Source organism: Pan paniscus, chromosome 7, assembly GCF_029289425.2.
Source record: "Pan paniscus chromosome 7, NHGRI_mPanPan1-v2.0_pri, whole genome shotgun sequence".
In the NCBI taxonomy this organism is placed as follows: Eukaryota; Metazoa; Chordata; class Mammalia; order Primates; family Hominidae; genus Pan; species Pan paniscus.
The window spans coordinates 62,776,273-62,793,780 of record NC_073256.2 but is presented as its reverse complement, the minus strand read 5'-3'; the positions used below and the strand labels follow the sequence as shown (position 1 = coordinate 62,793,780).

The window sequence follows — 17,508 nt, the reverse complement described above, 5'->3', positions numbered from 1 at the left end:
TGTGGTTTTATCTACTTTTGGTCTTTGATGATGGTGATGTACAGATGGGTTTTTGGTGTGGATGTCCTTTCTGTTTGTTAGTTTTCCTTCTAACAGACAGGACCCTCAGCTGCAGGTCTGTTGGAATACCCTGCCGTGTGAGGTGTCAGTCTGCCCCTGCTGGGGGGTGCCTCCCAGTTAGGCTGCTCGGGGGTCAGGGGTCAGGGACCCACTTGAGGAGGCAGTCTGCCGGTTCTCAGATCTGCAGCTGCGTGCTGGGAGAACCACTTCTCTCTTCAAAGCTGTCAGACAGGGACATTTAAGTCTGCAGAGGTTACTGCTGTCTTTTTGTTTGTCTGTGCCCTGCCCCGAGAGGTGGAGCCTATAGAGGCAGCCAGGCCTCCTTGAGCTGTGGTGGGCTCCACCCAGTTCAAGCTTCCCTGCTGCTTTGTTTACCTAAGCAAGCCTGGGGAATGGCGGGCACCCCTCCCCCAGCCTTGCTGCCACCTTGCAGTTTGATCTGACTGCTGTGCTAGCAATCAGTGAGACTCCGTGGGCATAGGACCCTCTGAGCCAGGTGCAGGATATAGTCTCCCGGTGTGCCATCTTTTAAGCCCGTCGGAAAAGCGCAGTATTCGGGTGGGAGTGACCCAATTTTCAGGTGCTGTCTGTCACCCCTTTCTTTGACTAGGAAAGGGAGCTCCCTGACCCCTTGCGCTTCCCGAGTGAGGCAATGCCTCGCCCTGCTTCGGCTGGCGCATGGTGTGTGCACCCACTGACCTGCGCCCACTGTCTGGCACTCCCTAGTGAGATGAACCCAGTACCTCAGATGGAAATGCAGAAATCACCCATCTTCTGTGTCACTCACACTTGAACTCATCCTTTTTTATGGCTGCATAGTATTCCATGGTGTATATGTGCCACATTTTCTAAATCTAGTCTATCATTGATGGAAATTTGGGTTGGTTCCAAGTCTTTGCTATTGTGAATAGTGCCACAATAAACATACTTGTACATGTGTCTTTATAGTAGCAAGATTTATAATCCTTTGGACATATATCCAGTAATGGGATTGCTGGGTCAAATGGTATTTCTAGTTCTAGATCCTTGAGGAATCGCCACACTGTCTTCCACAATGGCTGAACTAGTTTGCACTCCCACCAGCAGTGTAAAAGTGTTCCTATTTCTCCACATCCTCTTCAGCACCTGTTGCTTCCTGACTTTTTAATAACTGCCATTCTAACTGGTGTGAGATGGTATCTCAATGTGGTTTTGATTTGCATTTCTCTGATGACCAGTGATGATGAGCATTTTTTCCTGTGTCTGTTGGCTGCATAACTGTCTTCTTTTTTTTTTTTAATTGGTAATAGAATTTATTCAAATTGTGCCTTAATATAGGCGCTGGGGCTTGCCCATGGTGCTCTTGATATATAAGGCCCGGACATTCTGCCAGTTTTTCTTGAGCAATGACACCAAGAAGTTGACAGACAGGTGAGTGTTTTACACAAGCTCATCGTCTGTCATCTTCACGTGACCAACAGCTACAGCCAGACATAACACCTTCTTCATTTGGAACTTGATTGTCGACTTCACCTCATCCACTTTGGCCACCATATTTTCATTGTGTGTGAGCAGTGAAGGGAACTTTCCTGCCTTATTTAGACCTGGGCCGAGGATTCGTGGAATCTGCTTGATCAGAGACTCTGAGGCCAAAAATGCATCATACTTCTTGACCAGCTTCTTGACCGGTTTTTTATTCTTGTTGAGGTTTTTCAGCGTCTTGATGTCCATGTGGGGGATATCTACGGCCTTAGCCTTGTCACAGTGCTGCTGGTCCCCCAGGACACACACAGAGAACTTGGGGTGGGGAGTGGACTTAAGCCTGACGGTGCCCGAGAAGCGCTTGTCCTTCTGGGGGTCATAGTTCTTCAAGCTGATGTGCAACTCCATCGTCTCCAGGAACTTGTGGCGCTTGCACTGGTTCCCGTGCAGGACTTCCTGCACCGCCTTGTACAGGGTGTCGCAAGAGACTTTGCTGCTCATGGCTTCTCCCGCCATGCTAACCAGAAAAGAGCAAATGTCTTCTTTTGAGACATGTCTGTTCATATCCTTTGCCCACTTTTTGATGGGGTTGTTTTTTTCTTGTACATTTGTGTAAGTTCTTTGTAGATTCTGGATATTAGCCCCTTGTCAGATGGGTAGATTGCAAAAATTTTCTCCCATTCTGTAGTTTGCCTGTTCACTTTGATGGTAGTTTCTTTCTGTGCAGAAGCTCTTTGGTTTAATTAGATCCCATTTGTCTATTTTGGCCTTTGTTGCCATTGCTTTTGGTGTTTTTTAGTCATGAAGTCTTTGCCCATGCCTGTGTCCTGAATGGAATTGCCTAGGTTTTCTTCTAGGGTTTTTATGGTTTTAGGTCTAACATTTAAGTCTTTGATCCATCTTGAATTAATTTTTGTATAAGGTGTAAGGAAGGGATCCAGTTTCAGCTTTGTACATATGGCTAGCCAGTTTTCCCAGCACCATTTATTAAGTAGGAAATCCTTTCCCCTTTTCTTGTTTTTGTCAGGTTTGTCAAAGATCAGATGGTTGTAGATGTGTGATGTTATTTCTGAGGCCTCTGTTCTGTTCCATTGGTCTATATCTCTGTTTTGGTACCAGTACCATGGTGTTTTTGTTATTGTAGCCTTGTAGTATAGTTTGAAGTCAGGTAGCATGATGCCTCCAGCTTTGTTCTTTTTGCTTAGGATTGTCTTGGCAATGTGGGCTCTTTTTTGGTTCCATGGGAACTTTAGTCTTTTCCAATTCTGTGAAGAAAGTCATTGGTAGCTTGATGGGAATGGCATTGAATCTATAAATTACCTTGGGCAGTATGGCCATTTTCATGATACTGATTCTTCCTATCTTTGAGCATGTAATGTTCTTCCATTTGTTTGTGTCCTTGTTTATTTCGTTTAGCAGTGGTTTGTAGTTCTCCTTGAAGAGGTCCTTCACGTCCCTTGTAAGTTGGATTCCTAGGTAATTTATTCTCTTTGTAGCAATTGTGAATGGGAGTTCACTCATGATTTGGCTCTCTGTTTGTCTGTTATTGGTGTATAGGAATGCTTGTGACTTTTGCACATTTATTTTGTACCCTGAGACTTTGCTGAAGTTGCTTATTAGCTTAAGGAGATTTTAGGCTGAGACGATGGGGATTTCTAAATATACAATCATGGTATCTGCAAACAGGGACAATTTGACTTCCTCTTTTCCTAATTGAATACCCTTTATTTCTTTCTCTTGCCTGATTGCCCTGGCTAGAACTTCCAACACTATGTTGAATAGGAGTGGTGAGAGAGGGCATCCCTGTCTTGTGCCAGTTTTCAAAGGGAATGCTTCCAGCTTTTGCACATTCAGTATGATATTGGCTGTGGGTTTATCATAAATTATTATTTGGAGATACATTCCATCAATACCTAGTTTATTGACAGTTTTTAGCATGAACGGCTGTTGAATTTTGTCAGTGGCCTTTTCTGCATCTATTGAGATAATCACGTGGTTTTTGTCTTTGGTTCTGTTTATGTGATGGATTACATTTATTGATTTGTGTATGTTGAACCAGGCTTGCATCCCAGGGATGAAGCCAACTTGATCATGGTGGATAAGCTTTTCGATGTGCTGCTGGATTTGGTTTGCCAGTATTTTATTGAGGATTTTCGCATCAATATTCATCAGGGATATTGGTCTAAAATTCTCTTTTTGTTGTGTCTCTGCCAGGCTTTGGTATCAGGATGATGCTGGCTTCATAAAACGAGTTAGGGAGGATTCCCTCTTTTTCTATTGATCGGAATAGTTTCAGAAGGAATGGTACCAGCTCCTCTTTGTACCTCTGGTAGAATTCGGCTGTGAATCCATCTGGTCCTGGACGTTTTTTGGTTGGTAGGCTATTAATTATTGCCTCAATTTCAGAGCCTGTTTTTGGTCTATGCAGGGATTCAACTTCTTCCTGGTTTAGTCTTGGGAGGGTGTATGTGTGCAGGAATTTATCTATTTCTTCTAGATTTTCCAGTTTATTTGCATAGTGGTTTTTATAGTGTTCTCTGATGGTAGTTTGTATTTCTGTGGGATTGGTGGTGATAACCCCTTTATCATTTTTTATTCCGTTTATTTGATTCTTCTCTCTTTTCTTCTTCATCTTTTCTTCTTTGTCTTGCTAGCAGTCTATCAATTTTGTTGATCTTTTCAAAAAAGCAGCTCCTGGATTTATTGATTTTTTGAAGGGTTTTTTTGTGTCTCTATCTCCTTCAGTTCTGCTCTGATCTTAGTTATTTCTTGCCTTCTGCTAGCTTTTGAATTTGTTTGCTCTTGCTTGTCTAGTTCTTTTAACTGTGATGTTAGGGTGTCGATTTTAGATTTCTCCTGCTTTCTCTTGTGGGCATTTAGTGCTATAAAGTTCCCTGTACACACTGCTTTAAATGTGTCCCAGAGATTCTGGTACATTGTCTTTGTTCTCATTGGTTTCAAAGAACATGCTTTTTCTGCCTTCATTTTGTTATTTACCCAGTAGTCATTCAGGAGCAGGTTGTTCAGTTTCCATGTAGTTGTGCGTTTTTGAGTGAGTTTCTTAATCCTGAGTTCTAATTTGATTGCACTGTGGTCTGAGAGACAGTTTGTTTTGATTTCTGTTCTTTTACATTTGCTGAGGAGTGCTTTACTTCCAACTATGTGGTCAATTTTGGAATAAGTGCGATGTGGTGCTGAGAAGAATGTACAATCTGTTGATTTAGGGTGGAGAGTTCTGTAGATGTCTATTAGGTCTGCTTGGTGCAGAGCTGAGTTCAAATCCTGGATATCCTTGTTAACCTTCTGTCTCGTTGATCTGTGTAATATTGACAGTGGGGTGTTAAAATCTTACATTATTATTGTGTGGGAGTCTAAGTCTCTTTGTAGGTTTTCATTTCTTTATACTCGTTTTTCTCTAAACTTCTCTGTTTAATTTCATTAATTTGATCTTCAATCACTGATACCCTTTCTTCCACTTGATCGAATCGGCTACTGAAGCTTGTACATGTGTCACGTAGTTCTAGTGCCATGGTTTTCAGCTCCATCAGGTCATTTAAGGTCTTCTCTACACTGTTTATTCTAGTTAGCCACTCATCTAATGTTTTTTCAAGGTTTTTAACTTCCTCGTGATGGGTTCGAACATCCTCCTTTAGCTCAGAGAAGTTTGTTATTACTGACCTTCTGAAGCCTATTTCTGTCAACTTGTCAAAGTCATTCTCCGTCCAGCTTTGTTCCGTTGCTGGCGAGGAGCTGTGATCCTTTGGAGGAGAAAAGGCGCTCTGGTTTTTAGAATTTTCAGCTTTTCTGCTCTGGTTTCTCCCCATCTTTGTGGTTTTATCTACCTTTGGTCTTTGATGATGGTGACCTACAGATGGGGTTTTGGCGTGGATGTCCTTTTTGTTGATGTTGATGCTATTCCTTTCTGTTAGTTTTCCTTCCAACAGTCAGGTCCCTCAGCTGCAGGTCTGTTGGAGTTTGCTGGAGGTCCACTCCAGACCCTGTTTGCCTGGGTATCACCAGCAGAGGCTGCAGAACAGCAAATATTGCAGAACAGTAAGTATTGTTGCCTGATCCTTCCTCTGGAAGCTTCATCTCAGAAGGGCACCCGGCTGTATGAGGTGTCTCCCAGTTTGGCTACATGGGGGTCAGGGACCCACTGGAGGAGGCAGTCTGTCCGTTCTCAGAGCTCAAACACCGTGCTGGGAGAACCACTGCTGTCTTCAGAGCTGTCAGACAGGGACGTTTAAGTCTACAGAAGTTTCTGCTGCGTTTTGTTCAGCTATGCCCTGCCCCCAGAGGTGGAGTTTACAGAGGCAGGCAGGCCTCCTTGGGCTGTGGTGGGCTCCACCCAGTTCGAGCTTCCCAGCTGCTTTGTTTACCTACTCAAGCCTCAGCAATGGTGGACACCCCTCCCCAAGCCGGGCTACCACCTCACAGTTTGATCTTGGACTGCTGCACTAGCAGTGAGCAAGGCATGGGACCCATTGAGCCACGCATGGGACCCGCTGAGCCAGGCATGGGATATAATCTCCTGGTGTGCCGTTTGCTAAGACTGTTGGAAAAGCGCAGTATTTATGTGGCAGTGTCCCGATTTTCCCGGTACAGTCTATCACGGCTTCCCTTGGCTAGGAAAGGGAAATAACCAGACCCCTTGTGCTTCCTGGGTGAGGCGATGCCCCACCCTGCTTTGGCTAACCCTCCGTGGGCTGCAGCCACTGCCCAACCGGTCCCAATGAGATGAACCAGGTACCTCAGTTGAAAGTGCAGAAATCACCCATCTTCTGCGTTGAGCACGCTGGGAGCTGCAGACTGGAGCTGTTCCTATTCAGCCATCTTGGAACTGGACCACTACCTAGTATTGTTAATGTGTTGCATATTTTCCATAACAACCCATTAGCAGATATGTAATGCCTTGAAATTTTCTCCCAGCCTTTCTCATTGGGTTCATTGTTTCCTTTGCCTTGCAAAAACTTCTCACTTTGATGGAGCTATGCATGTCTATTTTTGCTTCTGTTGCTTGGAATTTTGGTGCCCAATTAAGATATTTCACAAATGATTCCATTCTCAATGAGACTGTACCCCTGTGTATTCCGTTTTTTCTTTTGTTTCTGTTCTTTTTTTTTCCCCACTCCTTGCAACCTGTGAGTATGGTTTCAAATTGCCCTGAAAGTAAGCTTCCTATCTTTTCTTATGGGAATTTTATGATGTTTCATGGTTTCAGGTCTTGTTTTGAGGTTTTGAATCCATTTTGAGTTGATTTTTGTGCATTGTGTAACAGAAGGGTCCTGTTTCATTCTTTGCATATGGATATTGGTTTTCCCAAAAGAGTTTGATGAAGAAAATCTCTGTCCCCATTGTCTCTTTCTGATCTCTGATGCTGATTTCACTTGCTTTGGAGGCATACCCAGTAGTGGGAATGCTAGATTATATGGTAGTTGTATTTTCTTTCTTTTTTTTTGAGACAGGGTCTCACTCTGTTGTCCATGCTGGGGTGCAGTGGAACAGTCTTGGCTTACTGCAGCCTCCACATCTCAGGCTCAAGAAATTTTCCCACCTCAGCCTCTGTGTACCTGGTACCACAGGCATGTGTCACCATGCCTGCCTAACTTTTGTAGATAGAGAGTTTTGCCTGTTACCTGGGCTGGTCGTGAACTCTTGAGCTCAAGCAATCCACCCACATTGGCCTCCTGGTAGTTGTACTTTCAAATTTTGAGGGAACTCCAACTCTTTACCGTAATGTATATACTAATTCATCTTTCCCCCAACTGGAAAAAAGAGTTCCCTTTTCTTCAAATCCATACCAGCATTCTTCTTTTTTAGATTTTTTTTTGTGTGTGTGGCTAGGAATGGTGGCTCATGCCTATAATCCAAGCACTTTGGGAGGCCGAGGTGGGTAGGATCACTTGAGCCCAAGCATTCGAGACCAGCCTAGGCAACATGGCAAAACTTTATCTGTACCAAAAATAAAAAAGTATTAGCCAGGTGTGGTGGGTGCGTGCCTGTAGTTCCAGGTACTCAGGAGGCTGAGGTGGAAGGATCACTTGTGCCCCAGAGGTTAAGACTGCAGTGAGTCATGATCCATGCCACTGCACTCCAGCCTGGGTGACAGAATGAGTCCCTGTCTCAAAAAAAGTTTTTAAAAATATTTTTAGTAACATTCATTCCAGTAAGTGAAATGGCATCTGAATGTGTGTGTGGTTTTTTAATTTTTTTTTTTGGAGACTGAGGCTTGCTCTGTCACGCAGGCTGGAGTGCATTGATGAGATCTCGGCTCCCTGCAGCCTCAGCCTCCTGAGTTCAAGCAATTATCATGCCTTAGCCTCCTTAGTAGCTGGGATTACAGGCGTGCACCATGATGCCTGGCTAGTTTTTTTGTATTTTTAGTAGAGACAGGGTTTCACCACGGCCAGGCTGGTCTTGAACTCCTGACCTCAAGTGGATCCGCCCACCTCAGCCTCCCAAAGTGCTGAGATTACAGGCATGAACCACCGTGACCAACCTGAATGTGGTTTTGGAGTTCGTTTTTTTTCTGATGAGTAGTGATGTTGACCTTTTCTCTTACTTGTTGGTCAGTTTTGTATCATCTTTGCAGAGATGTTTATTCATGTCTATTCAGGGTCTTTGCCCAATTAGTTTGGATCTGTATTTTGATGCTACTTAGTATTTTTTTTTTCTGTGTACATGTTTGGTACATGTACACAGTTATCACTCATGATTCCCTGAAATTTTCTAACAGTATGTATTTTTTGAGACTGAGTCTCATTCTCTCACCCAGGCTGGAGCACAGTGGCATTTCATGTCACAGTAGTAGGTATTTTGGATACTTACAGCTTTGCAATATAATTTTGATATCAGGGATTGTGAATCCTCCAAGTTGGTTTGTATTTCTCAGGATTCCTTAGATATTCAGGACCATTTGTGGTTCCATATGAACATTAGCATTGTGTATTCGTATTTCTTAAATTTCTGTGTATAATGAAGTATGTAATTAGAGGGTATGCTGGTACTTTTTGTTTCCTCTGGGACATTTTGATACATGTATGTTTTTAGTAATGATCACATCACGGTACTTAGCATATCCATTCCTTCATGAAGGTATTATTTCTCTGTTGTGAGAACATTCAAATTGCTCCCTTCTAGCTTTTTTTGAAAAAAACTTTTTTTTTTGTTAACCAGAGTCACCCAGCTGTGGTATAGAACACAAGAATGTGTTTGTCTTAACTAACTGCAACTTTGTTTCCATAACCAATCACTCCCAACCCCTCCTTCCACTCTTCTCAGAAGACTAGTACTGTACCTTCTACTGATTGAACGTGAAGTTTTTTTGAATTTCATAAAAGTGAGATGATTCTGTGCTTATCTTTCTATGCCTGGATTATTTTATTTAACATATTTTCCAGGTTCATCTGTATGGCTCCAAATGAAAATGACATTTTCTTCTCAAGGAGTGCATTGCATTGTGCAGATATACTGCAGTTTCTTTATCCCTTCATCTGTGGATGGCCAGGTAGGTTGATTCCATATCTTGGATATTGTGAATAGTGCTTCATGAAACATGGGAAGGCAAATAACTCCTTAAGAAATGGATATCCTTTGCGTTAAATGCATACCCAGTGTGGGGATGACTAGAAGAACTAGTAATTGTATTTTTAATTTGTTGAGGAAACTCCAGCTTTTTTCACAGTATTATATACACTAATTTACATTGCGACCAATAGCGTGTAAGAGTTTCCCTTTTTCTTTTTATTTATTTATTTTTTTTGAGATGGAGTCTTGCTCAGTCGCCCAGGCTGGAGTGCAGTGGTGCGATCTCAGCTCACTGCAGGCTCTGTCTCCCGGGTTCACGCCATTCTCCTGCCTCAGCTTCCCGAGTAGCTGGGACAACAAGTGCCCGCCACTACACCTGGCTAATTCTTTTTTTGTATTTTTAGTAGAGATGGGGTTTCACCGTGTTAGCCAGGATGGTCTTGATCTCCTGACCTCGTGATCCTCCCGTCTCGGCCTCCCAAAGTGCTGGGATTACAGGCGTGAGCCATCGCGCCTGGCTGAGTTTCCCTTTTTCAAGTCTACACTGCTGCCTTCCAAAAATTTTATTGCTGTTTATGGTCATATTCATTCTCGGTGAAGTTTGATGGTATCTGAGTGTGATTCTGACATACATGTTTGGAGTGATTAGTGATGTGGAGAAACTTTTGTTTCACTTGTGAATCAGTTTCATGTCTTCCTTGAAGAAGTGGCTGTGCTGGTCCTTTGCACATTTTTAGCTTGTGTATTTTTTTAAATCTTTTCCCCACTTAGTAGCTTTAGTGTTTGAATATGTTGGATAACAACCGCTTTCAAATTTATGATTTTCCACAGTTTTCCTCCAGTCAGTCTTTCTCCCAAGGTAGGATGCTGTCTCTTTGGGTTCATTGTTTTCTGTCCCATGCAGAAACTCTAAAGTGTTTGTCTCACATGTTTATATTTGGTTTTGTCAGCAGTGATTTCTGTGTTCCATCAAGAAAAAAAGATGGCAAATCATTGTATTGTCTATGGGTATTTTCCCCCTAATTTTTCCTTTTGTTTTTTAAAATTTCTCCTTTGCAACCTGTGTGCACAGATTCAAGTTTCCCCAAAATATACACTGACCCTGTGTTTTTTCCTTGGAGTTTTTTGGTTTCAGAATTGGATTTGGGTGTTCAATTGATTTTATGTTTTTGCATATTGTGCAGCATAAGAGAACTGTTTCAGTCTTTTGCACAGGAATATCCAGTTTTCTCAACTGTTATGCCTTTGGTGAGCTTTTGCAAAATATGTTAACTATATATAATTTTGGGTTGCTTATTTGGCTTCCTCATTTTGTTCATTCAGTTGTTTTTCTGTGTGTGTGCCAGCAGCAGATCGTTTGGATCACTCTAGGTTTCCTCTTCCTTAATAATTTTTTTTTCAGCTCCTAATCTTGATTTCTAAAATAATACCTACTTGTATTTTGATTAAAGGTTGCACCTTGCAGGTTGGCCACATGGGTATATGGCAGGATAGTGAAGCTTGGGTTCCGAAGGAACCCCATCACCCAGGCAGTGAGCACAGTACCAATCAGATGGTTCTTCCACCAACATTTACTGTCTCCCTCCATTCTCTGTCTGGTAGTCCCCAGTATCTGTGGGTGTGTTCGGTGTTTAGCTTCAGTGTATAAATGAGAACATGTGGTATTTGATTTTCTGTTCTTGCATTACTTTGCTTAGCATAGTGGCCTCCAGGTCCATCCTTGTTGCTGTTGAGGACACGAAAATTTTTTAAGCTGTGTAGGAGTTTTTGGTGTCCATGTACTGCAAGTGTAAAAACCTAATCATCAACTGTTAATGGGCACATAGGTTGATTTTATTTTGTTTTGTTTTTTCTTATGAATAGCACTTCCAAGAACATACCAGTGTATGTGTCATTTTGAAAGAAGGCTTTATTTCCCTTTGTGTAGATACTCAGTTGTGGGATTGCTCCATTCAGATGGTAGTTCTGTTTTAAGTTCTTTGAGTAAACTTCAAACCACTTCTCACAGTGTGAGAGCTGGTTTTTATTCCCACCAAGAGCGTAGCAGTGTTCGCTTTCCTCTGCTGCCTCGCCACCATGTTAATATTTGGACTTAGGACAAATGGCCATTCTGACTAGTGTAAGATGGTATTTCAGTGTGTGCGTGAGTTGCATTTCTCTGACGATTAGTGATGTTGAGCATTTTTTCTTCTGTTGGCTGCTTGTACATCATGTCCTTTGCCCATTGTTTGATTGGATTATTTGTTTTTCTGACTCTTGATTTTTTTAAGGTCATGTTACAGTCTGGCTATTAGACCTTGGTCAGAAGCATAGTTTGGGAACATTTTCTCCCATCCTGTAGGCTATATAGGCATTTACTGTGCTGGTGATTTCTTTTGCTATCTGGCAGTCTTTCAGTTTCTTAGGCCCAACCTTTTTATTTTGGTTTTTCTTGCTGTTGCTTTTAGGGACTAAGTTATCTAAATGCTTTACCAAAGCCTATGTTGAGAAAGGTATTTCCTAGGTTTTCTTCTAGGACTTTTATAGTTTGAGGTCTTCTTCTGAAATCTTTTGCTCACCTTGAGTCAATTTTTGCATATGGTGACAGGTAGGGCTCCAGTGTTAATCTTTTGCATGTGTCTAGCTGCCTTTCCTAGCACCATTCATTGCACAGGGAGTCCTTTCTCCATTGCTGAGTTTTGAGTCTTTTCAAAGGTCAGATGGTTGTAGGTGTGTGGGATTACTTCCAGGTTCTCTATTCTGTCCAGGTGGAGGCAGGTCTATATCTCTGTCATGAAATTTGAAATCAGGGAGTGTGGTCCATCTGACGTAGTCTGGATCTTCCAGCTTGGCTTTGCAGTTTCAGGGAGTTTTGTGGTCCCACAGGAATTTTATCATTGTTTCTTTACATTGCTTTCAAAAAACAAAATTGGCCCATACATAAATGTGTACAAATAGAGGTTAGAGTGGGACATTTGGGTCCATGCATGCATTGCATAGTGATGAAATCAGGGTATTTAGCATCTCTTTTTGCCTTGTAGAGTTATCATGTCTTTGAGGTGAGGACAGCCAGAACCCTCCTTTCTGGCTGTCTTGGAAACTACCCTCTGATAATGTTAGCCCTAGTCACCCTGCTGAGGAATAGAACAGCAGGTTTCATTCCTCTTATGGAACTTGTCACTATGTACCCATTTCCTATCCCTGCCCATGCCCCACCTTCCACTCCAACCCTGGCAAGCACTATGGTGCTTTCTAGGTCTATGCGAGATAAAGTGTCTTATAGTCCTCATGAATGAGATGATGATGATGTGAGGTTTGCCTTTCTTGGCCTAATGTGTTTCATTTACGATAATGTCCTCCAGGTTCCACTATGTTGCTGTGAATGACATGATTTCAGTATGCATGTCTAGCTGAAGAGTATTTATTTGTGAATGGGTACTGTGGTTTCTGGATCTCATTCTCTGTGGGTGGACAGGTAGGTTGATTCCTTATCTTGTCTTTTGTGACTGGTGCCACAGTCAGTATGGGAAGGCAGATACCACTTCCATGTACTGGTTTCAAGTGCTTCCACTGCACACCCAGCAGTAGCAAAGCTAAATGAAATGGTAGTTGTATTTTTAGTTTTCTGTGGAACCTCCAACTGGTCTCTGTAGTTTGCATACTAATTTACTTTGTCAACAATTATGGATAAGAGAGCTCCCTGTTCTGGAGATTCACACCAGTGTTTGTGGTTTCCCTTGTTTTAAAATATATGAAGGCCTTTGTAATATTCATTCCACCGAGAAGGACAGGGTATCTGATCTTGTTCTGATTTTCATTTTTTTCCCATGATTAGTGATGTTAACTAAGTGTTGGTAAACTTGTTTTCAATTTTTTGTGTTCTTTGCAGAAAAGGCTATTCAGGTTCTTTGCTCAGTTTTGGCTCAGTAATTACTTTCTCTTTTCTGTTGTTTTCTGCTAATTAGTAGTGTTACTTACACGTTTTCCAAAAAATGCATCAATAGCTGTGTTTTCCCTTCAAATTCTCTTATCCTTCAGATGTTTTTCCTTTTCATTCATTGTTGTAGTAGTGTTAGTTACTTATATGTTTTCCAAAAAATGCCTCAATAGCTGTGTTTTTCCTCAGAATTCTCCTATCATCCTTTAGATGTGTTTTTCTTTTCATTCATTGTTTTTATTCTTTCTTGCACACAAGCCATACAATCTGATGTGGTTTCACATATGTGCAAAGTTTTGATTTTCCCTTGGTGACTGGTGAAGTAAAAGCAATCCACTAGCATACCAATCCATTGTCAGTGAGTTTTGATTGTTTATATTCTTTTCTTTCCCCTATATTTTTTGTTTTCCTTTTTGCAAAGCATAAGCACAGATCCAGGTTGACCCAGGTATCTGCATACCAGACGCTTTCTCCTAGGAGAGTGATGGCTTCCAGTTTTGTGTGTAGGTCTTACGTCCATGTTGAGTGGATTATTGTGAATTTCACACAGTAGGAACCCCTTTTTGTTATTTTACTAGGGATCTCACATTTTCAGAATGATGCGATGAACAGGCTCTCCCTTCCTGTGGTGACTTTTGGGATTCTTTTCCAACATGTGCTCACTCCACATCAATTTGGGTTTGCCCCTTGGCACCCTCATTGTGTCCATTGGCCTGTGTTACCCTGTTAATGCCAATCACATATATAGTTTGGGTAGCTAAGGCTTTGCAAAGTAATTTAAAATGGAGGCATGTGATGCACTCTACCAAGTTTGTATGTGTAGGAACTGCTTTGGGGATGCAGGGCGTTTCATTATCCCGCAGGATTTTTAGTAGGGTGTTGTGATCCTATTGTGAAAACAAGAATTTCCACATGGTCTATGTGGGTACTTAAAGGGTGCAGGGGACCTTCTGACATATGTACCACTAGTGTCATGATCAACCTGCAGGACCTAGCTCATCTCTGTTTCATGCTACAGACATGATTTCTTGGTGGGGAGAGCATTCCGAATCCTCCCTGCCCACTCTGTGGGATATTATGCTAGGATATTATTAAGCCTAGTCACCCTGCTGTGCTGTAGAACACCAGAATTCCCACCTCTCATCTAAGTGTCACTTTGTAGCTGTTTCCAGTCCTCCCCCCAGCCTCTGGTACCCACTATTGACATGGATACCTCTGTGAGAAGATTGACTTTGTCAGATTCCCATGTTGGGGAGATCATGCAGAATTTGTGTTTGCCTTCCTCTGCTTGGCTTATTTCATTTAACTTAATGTCCTCCAGGTTTCTTCACCTTGCTGGAAGTGACCTGATGTCCAGAAGTTTGATGGCTGAAGAGTATTCTCTTGTGCATATATCCTTCAGTTTCTGCATGTCTTCATCTGTGGATGGACAGGTAGGTTGACTCCGTACCTTGATTATTGTCTCTAGTGCCTCATGAAATATGGGAAGGCAGGTATCTCCTTAAGGTATGAATTTCTTCTGCTTTACAGGTATACCCAGTGTTGGGATGGCTAGATGAAGAACTGGTAGTTGTACTGCTGATTCTTTCAGAAACCTCCAGATGTTTCTCCTAGTGTTTATGGGAGTTTACATTACCACCAATAGGAGATAAGAGTTCCTGTGTCTGCAAGTCTACATACACTAGCCCTTGCCTTCAGAAAAATTTATTGCTCTTTCTGGTCATACTCATCCTCCAGGGAAGTTGGACAGTATGTGAGTGTGGGTGGTTGGGATTTACATTTGGGGGATGATTGCTGATATGAAGAAATTTTTCTGTTACCCAAGAGTCAATGTAAGGTCTTCTTTTAAGAAATGTCCACGCAGGTACTCTGGGCATTTTCAGCTTGTGTATGGGTTTTTATGTTTTGCCCACTTAGAACCATTAGTTTCTGAGGTATGTTAGATAACAGGCTCTTCCATGATTTTTCCATAATTTTTTCCCAGTCTGTAGGATGGCTTCAGTTTGGGTTTGCTGTTTTCTCTCTGGGAAGTTAGTTGTCCTTAGCCCCACGTGGTTATATTTGCTTTCGTTAGCAGTGATTTCTGTGTCCTATTGAGAAGGGAGATGGCGAAGCCATTGTACGGTCTGTGGGTATTTGGCTCCTATGTTTTCCTTTCCTGTTTGCAGCTTAGGTGTAGGGATTCAAGTTTCCCCAAAATTGATGCTCACCCTGTGCATTTTCCTTGGAGTTTTTTGGTTTCAGGATTGCACTTACATGTTTGGTGGACTTTATGTTGCTTTTTGGATCTTGTGCAACAGAAGGGTTTATTTCAGTCCTCTGCACATGAATACCTGGTTTTTTCAACCACTGTGCCTTTGGCATGCTTCCCAGGGTGAGGTGGGGAGGGTGGGAAAAGTGTTCACTGTCTGTAATTTTGGGTTGATTATATGGCCCCTTGTTTTGTCCAGTCGGTTATCTTCCTAAGTTTATGCCACTAATGTGTGGGTTAGGTTACTATAGGCTTTGTTTTGTTTTGCTTCGTGTGCGTTTTCTTGTTTTATTTACTTTTTCCTATTTTTAGTTCCAAACCTGGATTTTCTAAAACAACAGCTACTTTTATTGTGATCAAGGGGTACACCTGCAGGCCAGCTACGTGGCTATACAGCAGGATGCTGAAGCTTGGGATCCCAACGCACCTGTCACCTGGGCGGTGGAGACAGTACCAGTGGGGTTGTTCTTCCTCCAGGGCTTTCTGTTTCCATCCTTTTCCTGTCTGGTCATCCCCAGCACCTGTTGATTTCATCTTTATGTTCGGGCGTATTTGGTGTTTAGCTTCTGCTTGTCAGTGAGAACCTGAGTTACTTGGTTTTTTGTTCTTGCCTTAGTTCACCCAGCCTAGTGGCCTCCAATTCCATCCATGTTGCTGCCGGGGGCATGATTTTGTTTGTGTTTGATCATCCTTGCTGGCCTTTTAGCAAAGGTATCACATTTTTTCAAATCTTATTTGCTCTTGGTGGGCACCTAGGTTATTTCCACGTCTTCCCACTTGGGAATAGCACTCCTGTGAACGTGCGAGGGTGTGTGTCCTTCTTGATAGAAACATTTATTTTCCTTTGGGTAGATACCCAAAGGATACCCAGGATTGCTTGGTTGGAGGGTAGTTGCTTTCCATCCATTTATTTATTTATTTATTTATTTATATTTTCTCTATTATTGAGAAGTCTTCAAACTGCTTTCTGCAGTATGAGGTCAATTTTGCATTCCCACCAAGAGTGTAACAGAGTTTCGTTTCCTCCGCTACCTCTCCAGCATGTTCTCTTTTGACTTTGGACTAGTGGCTGTTCTGACTGGCGTGAAATGCTGCTGTTACCTCCTTGTCCTCATGAGTTGGATTTCTCTGATGATAGTTAGCTTGAGCATGTTTTCGTGTCTGTCGGTCTCTACTAGGTCTTCTTCTGACAGGTGTGTGTTCGTGTCCTTTGTCCATTTTTTACTGTGATTCTTTTTTTGTTCTTGATTTATGTAAGGTCCTTGTAGATTCTAGCTACTAGGACTTGGTGGAGACGCACAGTTTGGGCACATTTTCTCCCCTCCTGTAGGCTGTGTGTTAACTGTGTTGGCCGTTGCTTCCCAGCCTCTTTGCTCCTATATATAGCCATTTAAGTGAGTCCTGGCCATGTATATGTGTATAGAATTTATGTTTGCTCTATACAGTCCTGGCCCATGATTTTATGTTCTGATTTAGAATATAAACAAGAATTGAGACTTGCTAGATGAAAGAAAAAGCACTCTTCAGTGCTTCCTATGACGAGGTACACCAGCTGTCTTCTACTGCTTTAGACAGCTACATATTTGCTGGACAATAATTTTCCAGGATAAGGACAAGCCAGAGCATTCTCCACATTCATCTTCTGCTCCAGTTTCTCATGGTTATGATCAAAGCTAGACAATGACTGATCCAGGAGGCTGAGATCACAAGATGCACTGTGGTCCTCTGGTTTAAGACAGGCTAGATCATCAGACGGAGGAAATAGGTGGCCCTGTCTTCTGGATTTTCACCTCCTCTGTTTTCAGGATACTTGAAGTCAGTTTTGCTACTCAGACATGATTGAGAGAGATCCTTTTGAGTCATTTCATAGCACCACAGAATGTGCCAATGTGACAGCCAAGAAAGCAGAAAGACCAAGGCATTGAGAATTTCAGCAGTATAGCAAGAGGCAGGCAGTGGTTAGCAGACATACACTGAATAGTGAGCTCTGAGCATCCTGTGCTGCACCCTGCAGCCTGCAGGGGATGAGAACTTGCCCTTTCTTTTGCTGCCTGGCACACATGCGTGTTGTTCTCGAGACTTGGGTGCCACCTCCAGAATAAGGCCAAGAGCTTCGTTTTCTCAGGTTCCACTGCAGGAGGCATTGCAGTGGCTTCATGATGACTTGAAGCTGAGTCTACAGAGAGGAAAAAGCTCCTGTCCATGGCTGGAAAGCTGGGGGTGTGGGAAGGGGATTAGCACAGTTACTCCTAGACATTTTTCTAAAATAGCACAGAACCTTTCATTTTATGGA

General features: G+C 42.4%; 1 protein-coding gene across 1 annotated transcript; it reads right to left on the bottom strand.

The window, feature by feature from the left end:
- Nucleotides 1-1,322: 1,322 nt before the first annotated feature.
- LOC100983339 (large ribosomal subunit protein uL1-like) lies at nt 1,323-2,052 on the bottom strand. The gene has a single exon (XM_024929871.4). It carries the CDS (start codon nt 2,035-2,037, stop codon nt 1,480-1,482), a length of 558 nt encoding a protein of 185 aa, XP_024785639.3. The 5' UTR covers nt 2,038-2,052; the 3' UTR covers nt 1,323-1,479.
- Between the last annotated feature and the right edge of the window lie 15,456 nt (nt 2,053-17,508).

Excerpts from the sequence above, each read along its gene's own strand:
- LOC100983339 (XM_024929871.4), bottom strand. The coding sequence starts at position 2,037 with ATGGCGGGAGAAGCCATGAGCAGCAAAGTCTCTTGCGACACCCTGTAC.